A 27,859-nucleotide genomic window follows, 5' to 3' on the forward strand; every position below is an offset into this window, starting at 1 on the left:
ACACAGCACGTACCCTATCAGAGCAGATGCTGCCTTTATCCGAGCACCTGCCATCCTCCTCTGCGGCCTTCTTTGCCAGGCACTTAACTTAAAAAAAAAATCCCAAATCCTTCAAAGGGCAAATGCATTGCTAAGCTTATTTGAGTGGCCATTTAATGTGGTGGGAGGCTGGTGAATAATGCTGAAGCCAGACAGTTGTTTTCCTACAAGACAACACAAAGCTGTAACTTCTTTGTCCTCTTCCTAACAGAAAAGATACGGGAAATCTGTGTATCTTTTGAAACAGAAGAGATACAGGCACACTTCAGTATGAAACATCAAGAAAAGTAAAAAAGAGTATGTTATATGGCCATAGCTAGTGTTTTCTGCGAAGATAATTAACAGCTCTAGGACAGCTAATTTACATGTTAATGAAAGAGGTATCTGGAAAGCTGCAGGAAAGCCCATTAAACTGGATTTATACAAGTCAAATAAAATCTGCTTTATTAGTCTCCTTGAAGAGAAGTATGTGGCCTTTAGCATTCTACCTTATGACTATGTCTGTGGCCAGCTGCCTCTTAAAGTATGAATCCTGGCAGGCAACCGGCTTATACCATCAGTGACAGCATATACTGGTCAATCACAGCAAATCGAGGGAAAGGAACAGTCAGTTGAGCTGAAAAGGTTACAGCAACGAATGAGGAATCTCCTGGCTCAACAGATTATCTTCTACACTGGTGTCCAGCACCCCAGCCAAGGGATTTTTCAGAGGCAGGTGCTTGTGACCTGGGTTCTAGTTTTAATGGTCGGAAGCAAAGCGGGGCCAGGCTTGCCCTGTGCTTGGGAAGCCACTACAGCAAACTCAGACCCTTCTCATTCAGGATTAAGCATTTTTACGTGGCTGATCACTGAAACCAACAAAGAGAACCAACCCCAAAATATTATTTAGAATTTCCACTCTGACAAAACGACATTTTTGCTTTTTCCTTTTTGTCCAGAATTGCCATTTTCACCAGATGGAAAAAGATCTTGTCTCGAGCTGCTGCCTGGCACTACGAGCATAAATCAGAGTGAAAGCCAATTTACACTACTGTAATTACAGGAATTAAAAACTTGATGACTGTTGCTACTAGAAATACCAATACAGTTATACAAGAGTGCTGGACCACAAGTGCAAGATTAATGAACTATTAGCCCTTCCTGCTTGTCTTACTATTTTAGTCCTGGATGCCACAACACAGAGAAGAGAACATCTTTGCAGACAACTCACATGTACCTGTCAGCCACAGCCACACCTGCAAGTTGGATCCTCAGCTAGGAGGGATTAAGGACATAATTTCAGACCTAAGAACTGACATAACAGCAATATTCTGAATTAATGTGGCACCAGAGAAGCACAAAAGCATAATTTTCTAATGGAAGCAGATACAAATGCTACACAACAGACCTTCTTCTGGCCCTCGAACCAATGTCAGTACGTGGCTTAGGAAGCCCCACTGCAAAATCCAAAAGCACAACTGAAAAACTGTTCAGTTTGGTAAAACATTGATGACCGACTGCACCCCCAGTACTACACCCCTTACCAAAGATGAAGGGTACATATGGCATTCTCCCAGCACGAGACAGTCACTAAAACACAAAGCAGGTCCTTAACAAAAGTGAACATGAGCTGGAGTACTCATTTGGCAGGTCATTCAACTTTAATTTATTTTATGGCATATCTAGGACATTTTTAAAAACACACTTCATTACTATATTAAAAAAAACAACCCCCAACTTCCCCTTAAAATATTAGTTTTAAAAGTTACATCTATACATACAGTTAAAAAAGGAGAAAGTTGCCATAGTTACAGTAACAAATCAGAGATGCATTTACTGAGATGAACATGTAACGTTATTGAAGTGAATCCCTGTAAGCCAAATAAGAAGTCTATTAAAAATCCATACAAGATTTGTCATACTAGACACGCAGCATTCAGTTATTAGACGTCTTGTCTGTTCACAATGAATTCCACATACCCTCTACTTTGTGAATACAAAGTGTTCTAATATATTTACACTCAGTAAATATATTTAAATAATATATTCAAGCCACAGTGTAAAAAGGATAAACCTCTTTAGAAGTTCTGACAGTTTTGTTGCGTTTTCTATCTATCTGAAATACCTCCATGCAGTGTTCTTACCTACGTCTTGGTTAGGGGGAAAACATGCTCTTCTTGCCAGCATGGTGCTCTACTTCTCTGTACTGCTCTTCTGACTTTCACTATGCAACTCCAGCAGGTCAAAGCTCAACTTCCAGAGGTGCATTTTCAGATCTAGTGTCCCCCTGGGCTGGAGTGCCTTGAAGTAGGAAGAGCTGAGGTGGCCTCACGACCTGGTAGGACTGCAACAGCCACTGGCACCTGCACCAAGCCTGTGCAGAACTGCAAAGCCCATTCCACCTTTGGTAGCTTTCATAGCTGCAATTTTAAGGCCAGTGACATTAGATCTATTTCACATGAGTGATGTTAAGAGACATCTTAAGCCTGTCATCAGTACAGGCCTTATTTAACCAGTGATCAGCTACGACAGAGTAGCCTCATCACAGCCTATGTTTGTTTTCAGAGAGGGTTGGGGAATTGGGTGGAAGTAAGAGACAACAAGCAGATGAGGCTGCTTTTAACTACACTGCAAACTAAGACTTTATAAAAGTGACTGAGTGCTGCCATATTTTCTTTTTGCTAAAAAATACTTAATCAGTACTGCTAAGGTAGCCTTAATATAAACTCAAGTAAGACAACACTGCTGTCTTTTCTCTGTATCTACACTGCTAACACACTTGGGCCCCAACAGTCCAAAATATCTGGGATCTTCCACATTTCCAGTGGGACTTAAGATCACCTGAATTTATTCCTGCATTACTTTTCTCTACCTGAGCTCCAAACTCTAAGCATTAGCTTTCTTGTCAAGGCCTACATTTGCCTTATTCCACTTGAGCATTTTTCAATGCTCTTCTTTAAATCAGCAAAAGGAGTTTCTAAATGAGTACCATGAGCCAGAGGTTTGAACGTACCATCTTCTCCATATGTCCTAAGAGTAAAGCAGAAGAACTAAGCCTCTGTTCTGTATCTTCCATGTGAACAAGCACAGAAATGCTGTCTGATCAGATACACACTGTCCTAAAGAAAGCACTCTCACAAGTCGCTAAGGTTAAGAGAGAAATGTACAAGGTGAACACTGCTTTTGTGTTCATTAGTACAAACAGATTAAAACAACTGTAGTTGCCTATGCAACCAACCTATCTCTAACAGAAAACAGAAGCCATATTTGCTGACAAATCTGAGTGGTCTATTAAATGAAAAGGCAAAATACAAAACCTCCTGTAATTTGGCCACTAGACCAAAACGCTACTTTCCTTGACTTGGATGCACTTCTGCAGGCTCTTAACATGGCCTGTAAACCAAATCTTTGAGGCAGCCACATGCTGCTTCACCCCTTTGATACAACAAATTATCACCTGTTTCTGATCCTCTCTGTAAGATTTTAGTCCCAGATGTAGAGTTACCTTAATGAGACCACCCATCTCCAGAAAGCTCCTTTTTTGTTCTTGATAAAGAAGATACCCTGGGCACTCTCCATAGTTAAGCTGTGTTGCTCCAGAGGGATACCTGTAGACTAAGTGCTGGAGAATTTACACACATTTTGTTGACAGATCATGGTCACTCTAAGCCAACACACATTCTCTTTTTGCCAGGTTTACAGGACTTCAGTTTGTATTTGTTTTGAATATATTTTAGAAATAAGTTGGAGAAGTATCTAAGTTAGAGATGTGCTGAAATTATTTTAGCTGCAGATACTATTGACATAGCATCTTTGTAGTTCTGCAGATCCCCTAACAAATGTTAGGAGAAGAACTTACTGTGTTACGCCAAATAGAGGAATAAAATAAGCAGCCAAGGATGGCAAAACATCAATCTCCAAGTTCTTGGGCTAAAACATCTTGAATGAACTTCAGTGTATGTTGGTACAGGAAAGCATCCTTCTTCTTTGGCTTACAAATATTTAGATGATTAACATCCACTGGAATAAGGTCTCCAATTCCTAACTCTGGGAGAGGAAAAAAAAAAACAGGAAGAAAAAAATTACAGAAGTTAGTAAGATTACCTAGACTGAAAAGCACATCTTGCATTAGCAATTCCTCCTTCAAAAGCAACTTTGCCTATCTTCAATTTAATTGTTTTGTCTTTGTTATTTTTTAATGTGCTAAAAGCATCAATACACACTGTTATAGAGTCAGATAGAGCTATACACTGCTACAAAACCCACAGTGGTAAACCACCAGCTCAGAGTTCAACTATCTTTATTGGGAATACGCTAATGTACATTTCTCCATACAGACAACTCTGAAGAATCAAAACTTCATTTACCAGCATCTGACTGACAGCAAAGTCCTGACTGAAGTTTAAGCATTAATGTGAAAAGGGATAGGGCTTAAAATTAGGGTATGCAGATTCTGATCATCAGTAATTGCCCACATTCCTTATAAAAATACTTGGATGTGGAGATTAAATATGGAACTAGAGTGAACCTGAAACATGCCACAAATCACTACACACATTTCAGGGGAAATGAAAAACTTAGATTGCTTAACTGTAGAATACAAGTATTCCATTCTCAGCTAATGATTTTGGGGCACACTAGGGATTTCGCTATTACTATCACTATCCCTACTAGTGAACTTTCCAGTTAGGATGCCATGACTGCCACATTCCAGTTTATTATCTATTCACTCAACCTCCTGAGAAATCTTTCATTTTGCTTGAACTCTATCTTTAACCATGTAGAATAACACTAGAGCAGGATGAAGGTTTGCCTTCACATGTGCAAGCATGCATGTAAGAAACTGAGTGTATTGCGTGTCAGCATGGGTTTTGAACAAAATGAGTGGGGAGCCACTGAACTGTCTTGTGCCCTCCACAGGCTTTTCAAGAGAGCTCACGTGCTGCATTGTGTGTCATTGCCAGAAGAGGAGAAATACGCTATAATGTTTTAAGTGCACAGGACATATCCAGACCTCTTTTTCATTTTATTTTGTTAAAAAAAAAAAAAAGCCCAGTTTTTCAGTCCTTGCCAATAAAATTGCATCACAACATTTTCACAAAAAATTGCTTCCTTAGAAGACATGCTGGAAAAATACTGCTAAATATTGACTCAGGAAAACATGGATGTATAGTCCCCACTTTTTAAAAGCAATAAACTTGCATGTAACCTAGTGGGTTTAGCTGGTGGAAAGCCTCATCTAAAACCCAACAAAGCCATGGTTTCTGTTCAAGGCCTTACAGGTACCTCTGGCAGTGCAGAAGAGGGTTTTGCTTGGGGAAAACCTGAAAATACCAGACTTAAATAAATTCTCCATGTTGAACACCCATGAACAAAGCAAGAGAAAGAACTGCCTGGTTTTCCCTTCTCCAAAAGGCAAAAGATGGAGGAAAAACTCTTCAGGAGGAAAACTACTGATTGAATACCTGAGATACGGAAAATAATGGCATTCTTCACACTGAAAAACAGTTTTTTCCATTAGCAGTTTGATAATTTTCTTTCTTTTTTTCTAAAGGAAGAAATAGCTGAAATTCATGGGACCTTATAAAACTCTATTCAGCCTATCTATACAAGAATAAACAACAGTTACTCATAATTACAAAAGAACAGACTATAACAATGTAACCTCAGGGTTTTTTCAACAAGTGGTCCTCACAGTTAGAGAAATCAAAACAAACAATTGCTATTCTAAGATATAAATGTAGCTGCCTCTGATCTTAGCAGGAAAACTGTAATTTAAATTGAGCCAAAAGTTTAAACAAAAAAAAAAACCACAGCATAACAGATGCTTTTTTTTTTTTTCCCCCAGGTCTTCCTACCATAGCATTTCTAATGCTTCCTCATTAATGATGCTTACATGAATATAGACAAAATAAAATAAATTAAATGGCTATTTGTCTTACTTGCTGATTCCAGAGGCACAATGTGCAGTTTTATCATACTACTTATGTGTGTTGGTAAGGTTTCTGCAAAACTCAGCACTGAAAATTTCTTATCTTTGGCAAGAGACAGGAAGTCATCATTCAGCTCTTTAAGGGCAGGAGAATCTGAGAAAGAGCAACATAATTTGTGCAGCGTTATCTTGAACATAAGATTATAGCATTTGCCTAGACTGCATTCCTAGAGATGTTTTGGAAAAATCAGTACTCCAGAAAAAGAAGTAGCATTTTGCTTTTAATCCTTTTTTCCCAGCTATCACATATAGCAATTTTTTATTTGTGCTTAGCATGGAATTTGTTTAGAAGATAAGGGTGTGAAGTCCAGCATATGTTGAATTCCTACATTGCTAAACAGCTCATACTACTATAAACCAGTTCTGACTCCCTTTTTTCCCCCCTCATCTCTGCAATCAAATGAAAGTTACTCAAAATTCAACACTCAACCCACAACATTAAAACGTGTTTTTTATCCAGCTTTTTCTGACAGCATGATTAAAAAAAGAAGCTTCCTGGATGGATTAGCATAGACCCCCGCTGGGAAAGGGTAGCAAAGCAAGCATACCCTTGCTGAGTTCTTTAACCTCTGCAGACGGAAAGAGAAGATATCTGGCATTCATAGAATATTCAGCCAGCTGGGAACCATGGTGAGGTACGCTATAAAATATGATTCCTCTGGTGTTTTTTACAATTTTCTCCATTTCTGGATTCTTGGAAGCATCCACCAGCATCTTTTTGACTAGAAGACCTGGCAAGAGAAACTGAATTAATGCAGGGATTTAAACCACTGTGAAAATAATGATCATGCTACATTATCCATGAAACAACTAACCATATTCTTGCCTCAGCTGATTAGCCCTTAGTTTGTCAAATATGTAAGATTAAGTTCAAAAAAAAACACAAACAAAACCTGAGGAGGCATTAAAATGAAGTATCAATGAATGATGCAAAGCCATTTATGGTTTGCTTTAAGTGTTGCTAATGACACTCACTATATGCCTGATCATGGAGAAAATTTTGCCTCTGGGTTCCCATTTACATGAATTTCAACTCATTGATTTCATGTTTTTAAATCAACACAGTAAAAACAAACAGCAATAAAAATCCTTTCAAAATGCATATGCTGATGAATACAATGCATTAAGAAAGAAGAAATCTATTTTCCATTTTTTGCAAATGTTTTTTGATAAACTACTCCGAGTAATGGCATTTCAGACTGAATCTGTTCAACAGCTTATTCTGAAACATAACAGCAAAGAAATACTTTGTATCAAACAGGCAACCTGCTTACCACCCATGCTATGTGATACCCACACCAGAGGTCTGTCTCCAATTCCAGCAGCTCTGAGCTTGTCAAGAAGCTCATTGCTCCTGTAAGCAATAGACTTCCTGCAAAGAAAAAACAAACAGAAGCATGATGAAGCATGACAGGTTAAAAGGCCATGTTAAAACAGAAGGAATTTGCAGTGCTGCACATTAATGAAAATGAATTAAGTACACAAAACATTAATTACTTAATTATTGCTGCTACACTAAAAAATGCCAAAAAGTTTTGTAAGGTTGGCTTCACAAAGACATCAGGAATTAAGCTAAATGCAATTTTCTGATCTTGCTAGAAAGTTTTCTTTTAATTTACTCATCTCTCATTTCCTTTAGTTCAAAAGATCTTTTTATGATGTCTTACATAGTTTCATTTACACATTGTAACAAAACTATGTTTTCATTTTATGAAAGCATCATTAATGCATAATGAACTTTATTCACAGAAACAAGAATATACCTAATGTCTAGCAAAAATGTATGTTGCTAACTAAAAAATACTCACAATGCGGAGCAACGTACATGATCAACCACCAAACACACTTGAAAAAATACTGCTATACTTTCCAGACAATAATCTCCACATATTTTGCGCTGGAATAGTATAAAGCACAATAATTCTCCACTTTATAAATTAAGAGACCGAGCTCTGAAAAGTATAAGCTACATGCTAGAGGTTGAAAATGCACCTGTGGTACAACCAAAACAAAAGCAATGCCAATTCCCAATCCAAGCTTCAAAGTGCAACACTGTTACTCTTTGCAGTGTCCACAAGAATTGAACATAGAAGACCCTTTGATAATGAAATCATCAGGATAGTGGGGCAACCACTGTGCAAAGTAATTCACTTCATCTCTACTGGTTCTCAGCATTCTCACTAGAAATTGCTTTTATAACACATATGAAAAAGCCACTCAGGTGTCTTTTCAGCTGAACAATAAGTTTTAGGATAGCTGAGAGACATAATTCACTTTTAGGACAGTGAATGAGCCTGTTAGAGCTCATGCATTTAGAGCAATCATAAGGTTGTGATTCTACTTCTACATCTTTGTTCTTGATAGTTAAAAATATTAATATCTTTAAATATATTTCTTTTTTAATTAACCATATACAATTAGAAATTAATCAAATACTATGCGTGGGTGACTTGTAAATAGCAGGTGTAATAACAGCAGGTAATGTAATTTCCCACTTTGTAATAAAAAAGACATTATCTTAAAATAAATAGATATATATTCCTTTTTCAAGTCTTCTTACATGAAAGTTATTCCAGATGGACACAGGAAAAATGTTCACTTTTTCATTTAGGTTGAAAGAGACCTTTAAGATTACCAAGTCCTACTGTAAACTCAGCACTGCCAAGTCAATCACTAAACCATGTCCCTAAGTGCCACATCTTGAAAAAATCTCCAGGGATGGTGACTCAACCATTTCCCTGGGCAGTGTGTTCCAATGCCTGACAATCCTTTCAGTGAGGGATTTTTTTCCTAATATCCAATCTAAACCTTCCCTGGCATGACATGAAGCTGTTTCATCTTGTCCTACCACTTGTTACTTGGGAGACTGACCCCCACCTCATTACAACCTCCTTTCAGGTATCTGTAGAGAGCAAGAGGGTTTCCCCTGAGCTTCCTTTTCACCAGGCTAGATAACCTCGGTTCCCTCAGCCATTCCTCCTAAGGCTTGTGCTCTAGACTCTTCATTATTTTTGTTGCCCTTCTTGTTGTCAAGCATTGGAAAAGGCTGCCCAGGGAAGTGATTGAGTTACCATCCCTGGAGATATTTAAAAGATGTGTAGATGTGGTACTTCAGGAGATGGTTTACTGGAAGACTTGTCTGTGCTGGGTTAACAGCTGGACTCAATGATCTTAAAGGTATTTTCCAACTTCTATGAAAATGATACACTTCATTTTATCATGAGGATAAAGTCATAGGGATTTTTTTTGCTGGGCTTATGAAGCATTAGTGGGGCATTTTAGGAAATATTCCCCTTAAGATATAAAACTAATGTTATATTTACATCAACTAACAGCATTATCTAGTGTCTCCCTTAAACATGAAGAACAGACTGTAAGAATTTAGGAAGTTGGCACAAGTAGTTACCTGTAAGGCTACAAAGCTCAAGCATATCATGACTGTACCTAATGTTTTTCCAAAATCATTTTCAAATCCAACAGGAAAAATTAAATTTAGTTTCACACTAGGTGATCCCAAGGTTCGGCTTTACATGTCTCCCTCACTTCCAAACTGCAGACATTACATATGTTACCTGTGAGCTTCAACAGGACATTTTGCTTTCCAGTCACTCAAATCAGTGTCATATTCCACAGAAATGACTCTAAGGGCAGGACAGTCTGAAGCCAGCCATGTCTAAATTGAAGAAAAGCAAAACCAAAGCAGCTTATAATTGAAGTACTTAAACTCTTGTAGGCAATTTAGCAGAATGGAGCAAAGATGTTACTATGGGGACAATATCAAGCAAGATATTTGCTCTTCAGTTAATCCCTAAATATATCTTACACTTAAGACTATTACTCTTTCACACCACACTGCCGAGCTCTACCCTGTTCCCCAACCACAAAGTAGGCAAAGGATGCAGACAGATTACTAACTTGTGCACTCCTGGCTCCCTCTCCTGGGTAAAACAAAAATTACTAACATTACCAACAGCACTGATCAGTTTACAGAGATACTTTGGTGATTACACCAATGTGAGTTGCTTGAAGCACTAATTACTTATTTATCAAAAATATTTAAGTAGCAATCTGCAAAATCTGAGGTACTCAGACACCTATGTAAGAAATTATAATTAAAAATTAATTTTATGTATATTTTTTTCTCAGCAATAACATTCCATAGCAGAAGAATGATGTTGGAGGCTTAAAGTCAGCAGGGATTTTCCATTGCAAGAACAACCTGCTCAAGATTTCAGCTTACTAACAAAAATATATCAGGAACTTGAAAAGTGCTACTTGTATAACACATTATAAGTAATTTGATTCAAAAAAGACAACTGCAGACAGTGTAACTCTAGATCCTATGGACAGCTCTCATTCATGAGAAATTAATGAGAATGTTGTTGTCTTTTACCTTTGGCCAGCACTGACTATACTCCTCTTGTCCTTCAGAAGCTTTTTTATCCAAACGCCGGTCAATATCTTGCTGTCGCCAGGTTTTAAATGCTGCTCCCAAAAGACCATGAACAAAAAGGATGTCTGCTCTGATGGGCTGACTGACACAGAAAAAGGAATTTCTAAGAGCTGCACGGTACATATTCTTTTAGCAAGTAAAATTTACACATAACTTTTAACCTAAGGGATGACAAAATTCTATTTTCAGCACTATATGTGACATCTTATGGTAAACATTTCATGACATTTCATGATATTTCAAAGAGGATACTCAGAACCAGACAAAAAAAAGGGATCCACCCAGAAGAGAGAGATATAAAAAGAAGTACGGAAAATACCAGCTCACAAGTCATATTTTTCTATAATGAAAACCAACATTCTCTCCAGCTACTTTTAATGCAACCTGGTAGTTCCAGCTTTATCATGAAATTACATCCTTATTGTAACTAACACCAATAACACCGGGAATAGTTGCTACTATGTGACATACCACATTGGAGACTGCTTCAGCCCCAGATATACAATCACTATTAAAAGAAGCTGCAGCTGTAAATTTACTGCATCTTAAGCCAACATGTGCTGCTGCCAGCAAAATAATTATCCCGAGACAGCAAGCGCAAAGGTTACATGGTTGTAATGCATGAAAAGCAGTAATTCATCTTGTGTTCTGTTCAGATTTCTCCTGCAGTACAATAATACTTTTACAGTCATGGACTGCTCCAACCACTTCTGTTGTTCTCCTATTTGAGAATCTAGATTCAGTCCTCTCAATCCAGCAAAGAACAGGAGGAGCAGGTGACATCAGTACAGCAGCACTCTGATGTCAGCTCTTTCAAAGTTTTTTAACTGAACAGTTTAACAAGCAACTGAAAGTACAACATGTACAAGTAACTCAACATGTACAGTTATCTCCTTCCACTTTACCTGCTGCGATATTGTGGATGTAAAACATAAACACCATCTAGATACTTTTCTTTCACTGCATCTCTGTCTAGATTAGCCAAAGCTCTGGCTGCATGAGAAGACTGAATGACATGTGGGGATTTCATTACTTCAGCAAGTACAGAAATCCAACCTACATTGAAAAAATAAAGTGGCAGGTTAACTAATAGAAACATCATCCAAACAAAAGAATTCAGAAACATCATACTTCAAACTATACTTGTGAAAACAGATGTCAAAATTTAAGAATGGTAACATCAAAAATAAATTTCTAAACAGAATAAATGTTGACTCCTGTGAAAGCTCTCCTTAAGAACACTACCTATAATCTCTTTTCAGTTCTCCAAATACAATAAAAGACTGCCAAGCTAGTCCAATTAAAATTAGCAAGGTCTCTGCTTTTGCATTTCTCTTATAAGAGCCGAGATGAAGAGTCAAAAATAGGGTTCAGAATCCTTCTGCCCTCAGATGCCTTATTACAGCTAATACAGAAGAAAAGCATCATTGCTTTTCTTTCTCTTACTGTGTCACAGCTTTTGCAAAGGAAAAGAGCCTTAGAGGTTCTTGCTTCTTGCACATCATCCAGCAACAAAGGAGTAGTTTTATCAACCCTTAACCAGCAATACACAACTGCTCAACTCTGGAGTCTGGTTCACTGTCTAAAATCCCATTTATACTGAGAGCTCTGCCCCAGGAAGTTGCTGACTTTTCTGTTACAACCTCTTCCTCTAGACATACAGTTTTAGCAGTCACCCTATCAGCCATCATATCAGAAAGCAAGAAAGGTGCTAAAGCTCAGACCCAAGGCCTTTGTAGTCTAGCTGTCTTTCTCCAAAAGTAAGTAGTAATGGAAGTTGCAGAACAATAAAGGAATAGAGCAATAAAATGACAAGTATATAGGGCTGATTCTCCATTATATTCTTTCAGGCTTCCACAGCCAACTTGGCTTCTGTGTGTAGAACCTTTGGTCTTGCATGACAAGAAACAGCAGATGACCATTCCCTCTTTGCATTCTCTGCGCTAGTGAGGATTTTATAAATCTCGGTCATATTCTCCTTCAGTCACTTTTTCCATACTAAGTGTCCTATTCTAGTTATTTGTTCTTTATACCACAGTCATTCCAAATTTTTTATCACCCTCATGGTCTTTCCCTGTGCCTTTGCTACTTCTCCTTTTTGCAACAGCAGATTAAAAATGTGTTTAAGAGGCAGACAACAGCTCAGATTTATACAACAGCATATTGGTATCTTCTGTTTTTCTGATTTTTTATTTCCTAATAAAACATTGGGAATTATTTATTTGGTACAAAAATTTAATTGTGATAATTAGGGGCATTAAAAAGGGGCATCAGAGCAAAACTTAGCAGAAGTTCCTAGCCTAACATGAAACAAGAGAGGGTGGAAAGGTATGTTTCACTTTGTTCCAAAAGCTATGGACTACAAGCTGTTCTGTTCCTTTACAAGATTAAAACACAGTCAATTAAAAGAAAAATTATCTGCAAGAGAAGAAAACTCAGATCTTTGCCAGTCATGTAAACTGAACATCAATCAAGTCCAACCTATCACCATCCATCAGACTTAGCACACCTCTGCAGCACTGACATATGTTGGCCAGACAGCATACAGGACTTTTTGATCAACACCATCTAAGCTGTCTATACTTTCTGTACTAAAAAAACAATAGCACCACCTCCCCACCCTCACAAATAAAAAAACCACACCACTACCATCATCCTTTGTATTTTAAAAAAGCACTGAAACCTCCAAAATTTTAGAACAGAAACCTGACATTCAAACTGCTTGCACTTGCTTTCCTTTTACCTGCACGTACTATGGAAGCATGAAGACGTTCATCTAAAGCCATATTTCCAATAATGCGAATTATGTTCCTTTGTATTTTTGCTGAATCTTTACGCAGCTGGTATATCCTCTGTAGTAACTGAAGGCCTCCTTTAGCTTCAATTTTATCACAGTGAGAAGAAACCTAGTAAATACAGTAAATACAATGACAGTAAACAGACATTCTGCAAAAGGTCGAGATGCCGTTAATTCACATATTAGGGAGTCTGAATGATGCCGAGCCCTTAAAATGTAGAAATTCTTATGAATCTAGAATGTATTATGCTGTAGTTGAAAATAAAGTATTTTAATATGCTAAACACATGATTTCTATGGATTAACAACCTGAAAGATGCTGAGTATCATCACTCTACTCTCCTCCGCATTTGAGAGAGATGAGATAGCTCTCCACTTGGTGTGATCAAACTCCAACAAAAGTTTAAGAGTCTGAACAGGATAATTATCTCCATTTGTTAGAGCACTATCTCAACCCTAGCTACCTCTCTTCCTGTTCACCATGTAAAATGGAATCATTATAATCCCTTCTCTTTGAATGGTATGTCAAAGACATGTCTACATCCCATGCAGCGTTGCTACTATTACTGATCTTAAGGGCAATAACAAATTCTAGTCCAAGCAGATGAATATACACTAATTAGTTGTTGTGGTAACTACTGATATTGGCCAAATGCTTCTGACTTGAACATGTTCTTTACAGTGCTTGAAAATGCATCGTAGTTATATGCTGATGTCCTCAAGTCTGTGGCTTTCAACAGACACACACACATTTGGAATTAGTACAGTCACAACTTGTTTAAACTGAAAATCTGGAGTATAAGAAGTTCTATACTGAGTCAGAATTTCTATGTATACGGAAGATGAGCAAGGAATACTGGCAAGCTGCTCTTTATCCATGCCTACTACCAATAACAATTTGGCATTCTCAATGCTGTTTCTCAGTGTTCCAGGCTTCTGAGCAATTAAGCACACACAGAAGAGTACACCAATAGGGAACAAGAAGAATCACTGCTACACGAAGTCTTCCATACTCTCTATCTGTGAGAGATGTGCAAACAGCAGACTGGCCCTGGAAAGATGCATTGTATTAGGTGCATGCTGTGCATTGTTCTGCCAAAAGCAATGACCCCTGGAAGAAGGTCTTTTTTTGAAAGCCAAGGTTTGCATTTCATTCTGACTCTTGATTAAAATGAATTCATGAAGCTACTCTGCTTTCTAGAAAGCTGGCACTACAGTTAGATTAAGAGCATTAAGAGACCACTTGTAAGATTTCTGAATTAATGTACACCAACTTAGACAAATCCACACATACTTTGCACTGAGAATTTCATATTACCAATATCTCACTTACTTGAGAAGCTGCAGAGCCTCATAATGTCTATCTCAAATGACTCTGAGTGTCAGTGGGAGGTAGCCCTAAACAGAAAAAGACTTTTGGACTTGAGGCATTCTCCCCTGCTTTTCTGTGTCAGAGCTCTCTTAACTTTTTGAAAGGTACATACAAGTATACCACAGTGGAACTTATACAGGCTAATTAGAAACAAAAGAACTTACATTCACTTCCCATCAAAAAAAATGAGTCTGTCATGCTGCCTTCCAATTCTCACCAGTCTTGATTGTCTGAATATCCTTACAGAAGGGGTAAGGGATAGGAGACAAGGAAATGGCAACTCCTTCCCAATATATGAGAGCATTAGAACAGAATGTTTGTAAGTCTAGCTTTTCAGTTATAGCTTAAAGGACAAATTACCTTAGAATGCTGTACTAAAGCTTGCAAGCAGAAGAGTTCCACTGTCTCTGAAGGGATCTTACTCAGTGTCTCACAATATGGAAGGCCATTGCCTCCAAAACACCATAAACCACCCTGAAATGAGAATCAGTAAAAATTATACCACATTCCAAATGGCTACGAAAAAATCAGCATTTCTAAACTAAAACATTAAGTTTGTAATGGTCCATAGAAATTTCTACAATGAGTACACAGCATGCATGCACTTTTCAAAACATACAAATTACACAACAGTACACAATATCTAGTATTTCAAACTAAAAATATTAACTAGATTTCCAGTCAGTAGTCTCCATAGTCTATTAGCTTCAAAACATAAATTAAAGGGGCAAAATGTATGATTTTCATTTTGTTCATGAATGTCTTCTTTCAAGATCATTTACTCAAGCATAAAAAAAGCAAGATCCATACTGTATCTAGATTTGCATAGCTGCAATAAAGAGGAGGAAAAGGAGGAAAAAAGGTCTTCAACACATAGCAAGGTCTCTGAGGACCAGTCTTTCTCAACCATGCAATAGGAAGACCAGCATAACCTCAATAAAAAACAATTTTCTAGAACATCATGATTATCAAAATGCCTCCAAGTATGGTGTCTTACCAGAACTCTCTTTAAAACAAGAGGACTCAGTATAAAAACAATAAGGGGTGATAATGCAAAAATATTACACATAACTGTATCATAGGAAATAGTTATTGCACTCTGAAATCTCTAAACAAAGCCTGGCAGGCATCATTATTAAAACATGACAGTAATTTTTACGACTGCGCCTTATAAAAAATAATTATCACTGATTAAACAGTCATGAATTTTAAATAAAAAAATAAAATGCAAAATACGATAGTGGATTACACTGGGATTATAATTATTATTTTTAAGCAATAACAGCACTTTAAATGACATTCCTAAAGCCACTTAGGAAATTGTTGGACAGAGTTGAAGAAAGTTCCTAGTTTCCAAGTACAAACAGACTGCTAGACTATTTAAATTCTGGTTTTGGCAACAATGACCTGTTACAGGGAGGCATTTCCATGTGGTATAAGAGAGTTTACTATTTAAGGTGTGCTAACAATTTATCAGTTTGCTAGTAAGCTTAAAAGAGGTTTAATCATCTCAGCAGTGAAAGAATATCCAAACAACAGGTAAGATGAAACGTGAAAAATCATTTAATGAGCACTGCAAGGGAAGAAAATGTTCTGGACAAAATACTGAAATATCTGCTTTATGGGAAGGCTTGTAAGAAAATATATAATATTTCACTAGACCAACCAGTACAGCTGGGAAAGATAAACAAGCTTTCAAGCAGGCAGACTGTGTGTAGAAGAGATTTTATTTATGTTGTACAGTCACAAAGTCTCCTTCTCCTGCAACACTCAAAAATATGAAAACAGGTTTGTATCTTTGAACTCTGAAGGAACAAAGAACCCAACTAGTTCTATTCTGCAGGCGGGAACTCACCCTTTGTGCAGCGAGAATCTGGCTACTTTCACGTAAAGCAAGAGATGTGAAGTGCTGGACACATGGATCAAGATCAGTCTGAGGTAAAGATACTAACAACAGGCGAAGTTCATCTTCTATGGTATAATCCTGCGACAAATAAGCACAAATAGCTTTTAGTTCTGTTCAAAGCATGAAGCAAAACACAGAGAAAAAAAAGATACCTGAAATAATGAAATCAGCCATATTAATAAGGCCACAAACCACAAACCCTGCACTTAAGTGCTCTGCAACTTTTGTTTTATATTACACCTGTAAAGACTTTGGAAACTGGTAATTCTAAAGCCACCATCTGAGTGATGAAAAGCAAGCTTAAACTTCATACTTTGATGGCCTTATTCTATATAGGTCCAAAAAAGAAAAAAAACATTCTTCTTGGCACAGGAAGCTTAAAAGTTCACCCTTAACTACACAGTAATTTTGGTGCTGCTGCATTAAAATGGAGGCATAAATTACTAATAGAAAATACAGACAACAGTTCTTTTAATCTTTTATCTTCAAAATATTCATATAGATGTTCATTTAATAATCACAGTAGATGACAGGAAAATAGAGTATATATACAACCATACACTAGTACAACCTAGTACTTCAGGACTGACAGGTACATATCCACTATCCTGTAATGTTACAAAGATAAGCAAGCAAAAGCTGAGAATATCTCTACCAATCAAAGCTGGTTTTCAGAGTTTCATCAGTTAAGATCTACAGGTATTTTCTGACAGGGACTTCTGCCAGCATTCATTCTATTAGCATTACAAAAAACCTTTGATATTATGCTTTATGTGCCAATTCTGTTTACTGAAGAAGCTGATATGATGACGATTGCTCAAACCACCATATATATATATATATATATATATATATATATTTACTAATGACCATAAAAAAAAAACCAAGGCCAAATTTATCCAATACAGATTTGTTGGTAACCAAAAGCTGGCAATAGAAGTGGGCCTACAGCAGAAACTTACACTGGCACTGAGGATGCAAAAGCCTCCAGAAAAGCTCTCTACATGTAGAAGTCTGTCAATATCGACAAGTGTCCTGGGTTCAGCAGTAGCAGTCATTTTTTCTCCTTCTTGGTAGCTGGTGGAGCGCTGTGTTTTTGACTTTTGGCCTGGGAACGGTGCTGATAACACCGATGTTTTTAGTTACTGCTCAAATGTTTAGACTGACCAAGGACTTTCTGAGCCTCATGCTCTGCCGGGTAGGAGGGGAAGCTGGGAGGAAGCAGAGACAGGACACCTGACCCAAACTGATCAAAGAGGTATTCCATACCACAGCACGTCATGCCCAGGATGTAACTGAGAGTTACCTGGAAGGGCTAGCTTACTGCGGGGTTGGATCAAGTATCAGTTGGTGCTCGGTGAGGCGGGGGGGGGGGGGGGGGGAGAACGGGGACAAGTTATCGGTCGGCAGGTGGTCAGGTGTTATATTCTCTTCCCTTATTATTTCCTTTAGCATTATTTTTATTGCTGGTAGCAGTAGTGATTTGTGTTATACCTTAGTTACTAAACCGTTCTTATCTCAACCCATGGGAGTTGCATTCTTTTGATTCTCCTCCCCATCCCTCTGGGAGCAGGGGGAGGGCAATAAGTGGGGGAGTGAGTGAATGAGCTGCGTGGCTGGGTTTAAACCACTACAACAAGGCAATCTAGGATGACCCCAGGGGTGTATCAATATATGTTTTGTATAAAGTTTTGTATTTTGGTCTCAATTTTACTACTTTATTACTTACTTTAGAAGAACTCACTTCATTACAGTTACCAACAACAAAAGCACTAAAACCAACCAAGCAAGCAAAAGCCGTCTAATACCTGCTTTTCATTTACTTACATTCTTTATTTCTGGCAATGGTGGCGGAGGCAGGAAAAAGCGAAGGTTGATATCTTTGGATCGAGCCAACCCTATAGTAGTCCTTTGATCACAGGTTTGGGCAACTGTACCATACTGATAACCTGCAGTACAAGAACTTGAGTGATACAGTTAAAACTATACTTAAATATTTCATTTGGTTTTAAATGTAGTTTCTGATCTACTTTGTAAATACACTTGAAAAAAGAGCAACCTCTCTGCAATTTTGTAATCACAAATTCCTAAAGATAAAAATTGCAGATGTTAGACTAGCACTATACTGAGCTGAAATACACCTGGGCACTAACTGTTCATTAGAGACCAGTCTGATAATGGTTCTCAGATAGAAGATGAACCCAAGCAAAAGCAAACATTCAGTATTGCCACCTTGAAAGGAATACAAGAACTACAAACCCAAGCTTAACACCTGGGCTTCAGTTACAATTTGAAAGGCACCCTGCATACCTTTTTCTTCATACAGTATTAAAAACCAGCCTTAAATCCACATGCTGCAAAGACAGAGACATGTAATTTTAAATGATACAAAATACACGTTTCAGTAAAATTGTTACAGAAGATACAAGACAGACTTTCAGTAACCCTACCAGATTTAAACAGTAACTAATCATAGAATCATAAAATCATAGAATAGTTAAGGGTTGGAAAGGACCTTAAGGTCATCTAGTTCCAACCCCCCTGCCATGGGCAGGGACACCTCACACTAAACCATGGCACCCAAGGCTCTGTCCAACCTGGTCTTGAACAGCATTCACAACCTCCCTGGGCAACCCATTCCACTGCCTCACCACCCTTACAGTAAAGAACTTATTCCTTATACTTAATCTAAACTTCCCCTGTTTCAGTTTTAACCCATTACCCCTTGTCCTGTCACTACAGTCCCTAGTGAAGAGTCCCTCCCCAGCATCCCTATACACCCCTTCAGATACTGGAAGGCTGCTATGACGTCTCCACGCAGCCTTCTCTTCTCCAGGCTGAACAGCCCCAACTTTCTCAGCCTGTCTTCATACGGGAGCTGCTCCAGTCCCCTGATCATCCTCGTGGCCCGCCTCTGGACTTGTTCCAACAGTTCCATGTCCTTTTTATGTTGAGGACACCAGAACTGCATACAATACTCCAGGTGAGGTCTCAGGAGAGCAGAGTAGAGGGGCAGGATCATCTCCTTCAGCCTGCTGGTCACGCTCCTTTTGATGCAGCCCAGCACATGGCTGGCTTTCAGGGCTACAAGCACACACTGAAGCCAGCTCATGTTCATTTTCTCATCGACCAACACCCCCAAGTCCTTCTCCGCAGGGCTGCTCTGAATCCCTTCTCTGCCCAACCTGGAGCTGTGCCTGGGACTGTTCCGACCCAGGTGCAGGACCTTGCACTTGGCATGGTTAAACTTCATGAGGCTGGCATCAGCCCACCTCACAAGCATGTCAAGGTCCCCCTGGATGGCATTCCTTCCCTCCAGTGTATCAACTGAACCACACAGCTTGGTGTCATCGGCAAACTTGCTGAGGGCGCACTCAATCCCACTGTCCATGTCACCAACAAAGATGTTAAACAAGACAGGTCCCAACACCAATCCCTGAGGGACACCACTCATTACTGGTCTCCAGCCGGACATAGAGTCATTGACCACAACTCTTTGTGTGCAGCCATCCAGCCAGTTCCTTATCCACCGATAAGTGGTCCATCCATCAAATTGATGTCGCTCCAATTTAGAGACAAGGATGTCGTGTGGGACAGTGTCAAACACTTTGCACAAGTCCAGGTAGATGACATCAACTGCTCTACCCCTGTCCATCAGTTCCATAGCCCCATCATAGAAGGCCACCAAATTGGTCAGGCAGAATTTCCCCTTAGTGAAGCCATGCTGGCTGTCACCAAGCACCTTGTTGATTTTCATGCGCCTTAGCATGCCTTCCAGGAGAATCTGCTCCAAGATTTTGCTAGGCACAGAGGTGAGACTGACTGGTCTGTAATTCCCCGGGTCATCCATTCTCCCCTTCATGAAAATGGGGTTATATTTCCCTTTTCCCAGTCCTTGGGAACTTCACCTGACTGCCATGATTTCTCCAATATGATGGACAGCAACTTCATTCTCCAGCTCCTTCAGGACCCACAGATGGATCTCATCAGGTCCCATGGACTTGTGCATGTTCAGATTTTTAAGATGGTCTCAAACCAGATCCTCTCCTACAGTGGGCGCAAGGTCTTCATTCTCACAGTCCCTACGTCTGCCTTCCAAGACTTGGGTGGTGTGGTCAGAGCCTTTGCCAGTGAAGACCGAGGCAAAGAAGTCATTCAGAACCTCAGCCTTCTCCAAATCCAGGGTAGTCAATTCTCCTGATAGCTTCCGGAGGGGGCTCATGTTGTCCATAGTCTGTCTTTTATTCTCTACGTACCTATAGAATCCCTTCTTGTTACCCTTAACATCCCTAGCCAAGTTTAATTCTAACTGGGCCTTAACTTTCCTAACTGGTCCCTAGCTGCCCAGACAATATCCCTGTATTCTTCTCAGGCTGCCTGTCCTTGCTTCCACCTTTTGTGGACTGTTCCTTTCCAAATCCTACCTACTTCATAGCTGGAAAAATGTGAAATTACATACTGACACTGAGTAGCAAAATGAAAGGGAAAAAGAAAAAACCCACCCTCAAATGGGAATAATATTTTCTTTCTATAAAATTTCTTTCTATCTTTGTTACTGTTATACAATTCTAGAACAAAACTGCCAAGCCATATAAAATATAATTTTCACAGTCAGAGATCAGTCATACTTTGTAATTTGGTGCAGAATATTTACAGCTGCAAACTGAAGTCACCAAAGCTGTGTTTTGGACAAGCAAAATACTCTACTTATGTTAACAGACATGCTGAACAATTTGGTCTTAGCTGTGAAAAGTTAGCACATACTTTCAGTCTTAATCTTTCTTGGACTCCATTCTGGAATTACCAGCTTAAAAAAATTTTCTTTCATGAGGTAGCTAGCAAGAATAATTGGTGTTTTTGAAAATCCCAAATACTACAGCAATGAGCACTATAAAAAAGTACAGCAAAAGCAACTAAATTCCTGAGTACTGGCCATCTTGTGCACTAAGACCTGAGATCACCTGCTAACAGATATTCTCCCATAAACAGGAGACAGTTATACTAAATTAGTATACAAAGCTTCAGTTTTGGTACATCCTAGCTTTCAAATGTTTTCAAACACAGCTTTTTGATGCAAATTTCTTGAGGAAATTAATTAGAATTTTAAAGAGGTAACCTGAAACAAGATAAATCCTATAAAGCACTGCAAGAGTGAAAGGTCCTCAGCTGATCTAGTTACCACAATAATGAGAGTGAAGATTAGTGACACCTAGCTTATGTGGACTAGTGATGGAGGGGGGGGAAGAGGCCAAACATATTCACAAACACTCCCTTTACTTGGGGTTTCAAGGATATTTGCTGCTAGAGCAACAGGGAGAGCTCATTACTATTAAATAACAACTAAGATGGAAAATGGCTTACAAATAATACTTGCACATATAAGTCCTCTATTTTCTCATTGCTACTTTGCTATTACTACCTATCAGCTACTAATCAACTTTTATTAACTTAACCATGGCCTTGAAGTCACTCTTACAGAGCCTTATAAAAATCACTGCCAGGACTTGTGACCGTGCTGGCAGTCCCAGCTGAAAACAAGGAATTAATGAACATGAACTGCCTTCCCACATCACAGCAGTGCACAACAGTGGGTGCAATTGTCTGGTGGGGAAACAGAGAGAGGCCTGTACTGCAGATACACACTCTGTACCAGGGTATAAGGAAAGAATGATTGCTTGAAATATAAATAAACCCCACATATTTTAGACCAAATTTCAGACAGTATTTACACTTTTTGCAGCTCCCAGCTTTTGTTGGCAGCAGACCTGAAACAGCTGAGACACTTCCGTTTCTGGGATGAATTAGGCTGTATCTGTATACGTTACCATGCCAGTGACTGTTGTTTGCCAGGTCTTGTACAGCCTGTAGTCGGACCTCTTTGTCTTCTGACTGAGTTCTCTTTAAGAGAAGCCATAAGGCACATTCATGATCTTCTCCATCAAATGTACTAAATTGTTCTTTTACCAGGACAGAAATGAAGCAGACGTTATTATTAATGAGCATTTTAACAGTCACATTTCTATTTGTTAAGAAAAAAAAAAAAACACACCACAACTGTTTCTTTTAATAACTGAATATTAATCATTAGCGAGTAATCTCAAATCTCTTCTTAAACATCACTTTCATTTACTATTAATATAGAAAATTGTAAGTAATATTACCACCATTTCAATAACAACAAAAAAAAAAAGGTAATTTTGTAAGAAAAATTACTTTACTTTCTAAATAACTGATGTTCCACTATTCAAAAATAGTGATCATAGATAAAAAGCCACGCTTTCAATACCTACCTTTAAAAGGTCTCCGGAAAAATTTAGCTTCTGTTTCTAGAATTTTCCTCACTGCTTTATGGATTTCTTTTCTGGCTTTGTACGTGATTCCTACAAGAGAATTTTTAGATTACTAGAAGACTGAAAGACAGTTTTCTCACATTATTTTCTATATATATATATGAAAAAATATATACACACACATACACATATGGACACACATAGCGACAAGTATCTAATATACAGAGAACTGTATGTATAGAACTATCTTAAAAACCCAGCCATCAGTTTAAAATAAATTTGGTGACATTGTGAAGAACACTATTTTTGCAACAGATCTCAGGTAATACAATTTTCTTTATATAATGGTGACTTACAGAAACATTAATATGCTATTTTTAGAATCCAACCAATTATAAATCTTACCTTGATATTCACTTTGATTTAGAGAAGCTGTATGTACATATATATAGGACTTAAGTTTTTCCTGATGTAGAGCTTGAGTATCCATTCGCAGTAACTTCTTTAAGGACAGGACTTCATACGTAATGAATACAAAGCCTCTTTAAATAAAAGAAAACTGTGTATGAACATTAATTTTAAAAATATTATGGTAAAAACATGTTAACAATCACTCTGATATTTATCATGCAGATTTTACCAAGTTAGTAATAGCTGACATATTACTTTAATTTAGCAAAGTAAAGACTCTAAAATACATTAAAATAAGTAATAACTATCAGAAAATATGCTTCAAAGCTATATTCTACTATGTCTAAAGGTCCTGTAGCATTGTTACATTTTTTGAAAGATACACATAATACAATTAAAATTTTAATTCATAAGTTACATGCATGCTTGTCAGTTACAACTTACCCAAGTATCAGTGATCCAGTTACCTTTGCAATTTTTCCTTGAAAATAAACAAAAAATACATGTCAAACAAAGTTGTGTCCATCACCTCAATATAAATATAGTTAGCATTTGATTACCACACACTAAGAATGTCAGCCGCTAAGAGTAAGCTTTTTTAAACTTTTCCATTGCTCTCTGGCTTTCAGAGAATCGTTACATAAATTTACAAATAGGAAAAACAATAACTGATCAGAATTTCCTGCTCTCCTAAGCAAGACGATAAAACATGTACTCTGCCAGTACTATTTACTTTAAGTACTGCCACCCATCAATTAATTATATTCATTGCTGAGCTGCAGGCACAAACAGTAAACTTTCTCTGCCTGTGCAACTAGCATTCATTCAGAACATTTTAAGGAGTTACCCAATGGTGGATATTTCTTCAATTTATATGAATCCATACAGGAGCATGTATGTTCTTTGAAAAGTGCTGCAGAGCCTCTTTAAGAAAATAGGTTTTGAAAAAAAATTCCACTGAATCTCACATATAAAGCAAACAGCTGAATAAAAACATGCCACTTGCAATAATTTCCCTTTTAAATCCATCAATTCCTGTCAGATCTGAGTATTTTGCCTGGATTATAGGATCTCAATACAGAGAAACCCCATTATTACTAGTAGCAGCAAACCCAGTGGAACTCATCTCACCTATCATGAATAATTTCTTTTCCTCAGCATGAACTGGGAGATTTGCCTCACAACCACTGCCACCAGGTTGTGAAACTGTAAAAATTTTGCATGCACAGAAGAGGCAGAAAATGTTGAAAAACAACTGGCAGAGAAAGTTGAAAAGGCAAAAAATTGCAATGCTTCCTGTAGAGCAGAAAAATAAATATTCCATCTTTTAATGCTCAAAAAACCCCCTTAGAGTCATTAGAATTGTCATCCTATACAGAAGGCACTGAAGAAAGCAGACACTAAGTAGGAAAGACTGCAGAATTAATACCATTAAATAAGGAGAAAGAAACAATAGGAACAAACTTTATTGCAACCTTATTAATAGTTTATGAATGTAATCTTTTCATGGCTCTAACAGTTATAAAAAAATAAGATATAAAATGGAGATTGCATTTAGAGAGGGGACCTTCATCTTAGTTCTAATTCCAGATAATCTTCTAGAGTCAATTTTACATATCATTACGCAAAGCAACGTCAGAGGCAGACACCCACTTCAGGCCAAAAAAAACCCCTGATCACAAAGTATTTATGGATTTAGATCTTTAGTATCAGTTAATTATGCATGGGTTCATATCAACACAGCTTTTTCCTTTTTATTAACACCTCAGATCAATACATATAGAACTGTACTTACTGATATCATGCCAGGGTAGATGTGTTTTTGTGGCTGGACCAGGAGTTCCTATAGTTCCTATTTGTCTATAGCAAAATACACAGTAAGCAGTCACTGACATTCTGTGCGTTGAAAAAAAAAACCAAAACACACAAACAAAACAAACACCAAAAAAAAACCAACAAACAAACAAAAAGAGAGAAAGCAATGATTGATTTGAGAATTACAGCAGAAAACCTGTAGCAGTTTTTTCCCTGTCCTTTTAATACAAAGGTCATGATTGCAAAGGTCATGATTTACAGCAAAGGTCACAATAAACCGTATTTGTGTCATCTAACTCTATATAAAGTGCTCTAATTAAATAAGTCTATGAACTCCTTAAATTATTAGGCTTCATTTCAATTACAATAAAAATTTAAAGCAGTGTCTGATACAGTGTCTTGATTTTAGAATGTATCTCTAATTAACTTCCCTTCTTGTCAGCTTCCTTTCTTACTTCTTCGTAACTCTCCCTTAAATACCAGATACAGTCATATGTCCATCAAGACATTCTTCATTATGATACTACTTTAATACAACTCAGTAATGAACTTTATGCTTTCAAAGTATGTAACTGATTCTGTTAGCAATAAAGTCTTTTATTTTGACTAACAAGGATCAAAGAATTACTACTACATATTTTTTCCTTTAAAAGGGCAAATCCAACTAACACTTTGAGAATGTGAAAACTCTACAGTTAATAAAAATAAATATTGGTTCTAAAATGTCTGACTCCATGGGCTCATGAAACTCTAAAGGGCATGCTTACAGGTAAAACATAAAGGACTCTTGTCCTAGAAAAATTCTTACACATGCAAAAGAATGGAAACCTAGCCATGGCCATGAGGAACACAACCTGTTCTAAAATTAAGACCTTAGTAATCCATCATTATGAAGACTCAGATTACTGACAGACTAATTGGACTGTATTCACTGAATGCTGAAATCAAGCTATATTTTTTTTCCAGTCATCAAAACCACCTACTGTATTGTAGAATACCCAAGTTCTGAACTGCATGCAAGCATGAATCTCCTTGACAGCAAAAATCTCCATGAAAGCAGTACCCGAGTTCTTCAGAAATGGTTTAGTCTTCTGACATACATATGATGTAAGGCATTGAATTTTCCCCATTTTACAGGTTGGAAGATGAGCTAAGAGAAGCACACTGCATCTTTCTTATACATTCTAGATATTACCTTGCCTCTTTGAAAAAGTAGGACTATTCAGGAAGCACCATAAAGACACAGTGCACTTTAGACCAATGATAAAGGCTGTATGTTAACCTCTGTACAGTGAGGTTCAAAGAAAGTACAGTTTTATTAGCCAAGCACTGAAAACCAAGGTGATTTTGGCCAGGCAAAAGCACCAATTCCTCTTTCTACCACTCAGGTGTATTTGCCATTTTACATACTAGCCAAAGTTACTGCCTTCACATTTGATTTCAATGAGAAAAACTTCCCTCAGCTAGGAAAATAAACAAATTGGCTTGGCAACCTACAACAACAATCAAGTTCTGCATATCACATCTGCTGAAGACTTAATCTCAAGTCTTAGTAGATAGAATGTGTAGTATTTTTAGTACAAGAATTATGCCAAAATCCAGAAAAAAAAATTAAATATTTTTAACAATCACAAAATACACAAAAATTGGTTTTGCATAGATTGCAGAAGTAATGTGAAATTCATATTTTGTAAGTAAAACTCCACTGTCTGCATTAATGCGTTTACATTGACTTGATGATCTTTAATGGCCTTTCCAACACAAACCGTTCCACGATTCCCTGACTACCCCAGCACTGCCACAATCACAGCAGAACACTTTTTTGGGTTCTGTTATTCCAGTATTGTATTTATGCATTGTCATTCACTTAAAGAGAATATGTAACACTATGAAACACTTCCAAGGCATTAATAACCAGCCCTCTGGAGACATCTCCCCCGCCTCCAATCTATGGCTTTACTATCTTTATGCACAGAACCACAGTACTAACATTTATTCTTCTACCTAACCACAACATGTAGCCGCAATAAACAGCAAGTGCCACAATCCCCTGAACTAGGCAGCCAGCAACAAACTCCTACACGGGCCTGTGCGGTACCAAAGCTTGTAACCACCACAGCGTGGGGCAGTTGCAACTGCATAACTAGGGCATATTAAAAATAATAAAGATTTGGGCAACGTCACATCTTACTAGCCAGGAAGCAAAGTGGTAACAACTGTGCCTCTTTCCAGAGGGGTAAACCCACAGGTCCCCACCTCTGCACTCGCACGACGAAGGCGAGGCCCGAGGCACCGCTGTTACCTCGGGAGCGGCAGACAGAGCCGCTCGGCAGGCCCAGGCCGAGGGGCAGAGGAGGCGCGCTCGCCGCTGCGGGCTGCTGGAGCCAGAAAGGACTTCGAGTCCGAGGTCGTGAAAACAGTAATAAATACTAAACCAGGAAGGCAAGTAAACCTCCTGCAGTAAACAGGAGGCAGGTAGTGACAGAGGTACTGACATTCCACTCGGGTCCCACCCCGGGACCCTGCCTCCCCACCTCCAGCCACCCTCCCTGCTCCCTCCGGCCTCCGCGGCCGACCCCCCGCCCACCGGCCTAACGCCGCCGCTACCTTCCGCCTCTGCCTCTCCCCGCCGCGCCCACCAGCGGCGCCCTCGCGCTCCCGTGACGTCAGCACGCTGCAGGCAGCCTGGCCAATGAGGAGGCGATGCCGTGAGCGGAGACCCCGGAGGGGAAGGTTGCGCATGCGCATGGCATAGTGATGACGGTGGCGGTTGGTGGTGGTGATTAGTGCGGAGTTTCCGTCGTC

General features: G+C 38.4%; 1 protein-coding gene and 1 long non-coding RNA gene across 4 annotated transcripts; one reads left to right on the forward strand and one right to left on the reverse strand.

Moving 5' to 3' along the window:
- Nucleotides 1-2,131: 2,131 nt before the first annotated feature.
- SERAC1 (serine active site containing 1) lies at nucleotides 2,132-27,703 on the reverse strand. 3 transcript variants are annotated; one of them, XM_061471627.1, is made up of 17 exons: nucleotides 27,662-27,703; nucleotides 25,035-25,135; nucleotides 23,684-23,720; nucleotides 23,234-23,370; nucleotides 22,829-22,918; nucleotides 22,364-22,495; nucleotides 18,366-18,487; nucleotides 16,488-16,616; nucleotides 14,993-15,106; nucleotides 13,207-13,369; nucleotides 11,369-11,519; nucleotides 10,404-10,545; nucleotides 9,583-9,683; nucleotides 7,285-7,382; nucleotides 6,559-6,741; nucleotides 5,961-6,104; nucleotides 2,132-4,065 (listed from the first exon to the last, which is right to left on the reverse strand). In XM_061471627.1, the coding sequence occupies exons 2-17, from the start codon at nucleotides 25,132-25,134 to the stop codon at nucleotides 3,929-3,931; spliced, it is 1,980 nt and encodes a 659-aa protein (XP_061327611.1). In that variant the 5' UTR covers nucleotide 25,135; nucleotides 27,662-27,703; the 3' UTR covers nucleotides 2,132-3,928. The 3 variants fall into 3 exon arrangements, with proteins under 3 accessions (XP_061327611.1, XP_061327609.1, XP_061327612.1); XM_061471625.1 differs by lacking the exons at nucleotides 25,035-25,135; nucleotides 27,662-27,703 and adding an exon at nucleotides 24,371-24,714; XM_061471628.1 differs by lacking the exons at nucleotides 25,035-25,135; nucleotides 27,662-27,703 and adding an exon at nucleotides 24,371-24,712 and having other exon boundaries at nucleotides 23,234-23,387.
- LOC133278610 (uncharacterized) lies at nucleotides 24,370-27,566 on the forward strand. The gene is made up of 3 exons (XR_009746613.1): nucleotides 24,370-24,436; nucleotides 25,023-25,123; nucleotides 27,303-27,566. It is a non-coding gene; the product is annotated as an uncharacterized LOC133278610 (long non-coding RNA).
- Nucleotides 27,704-27,859: the final 156 nt, after the last annotated feature.

Source organism: Pezoporus flaviventris, unplaced genomic scaffold (genome assembly GCF_033815535.1).
Source record: "Pezoporus flaviventris isolate CSIRO_AGI_PZ_B2104156 unplaced genomic scaffold, CSIRO_AGI_Pfla_v1 ptg000066l, whole genome shotgun sequence".
Taxonomy (NCBI): Eukaryota; Metazoa; Chordata; class Aves; order Psittaciformes; family Psittacidae; genus Pezoporus; species Pezoporus flaviventris.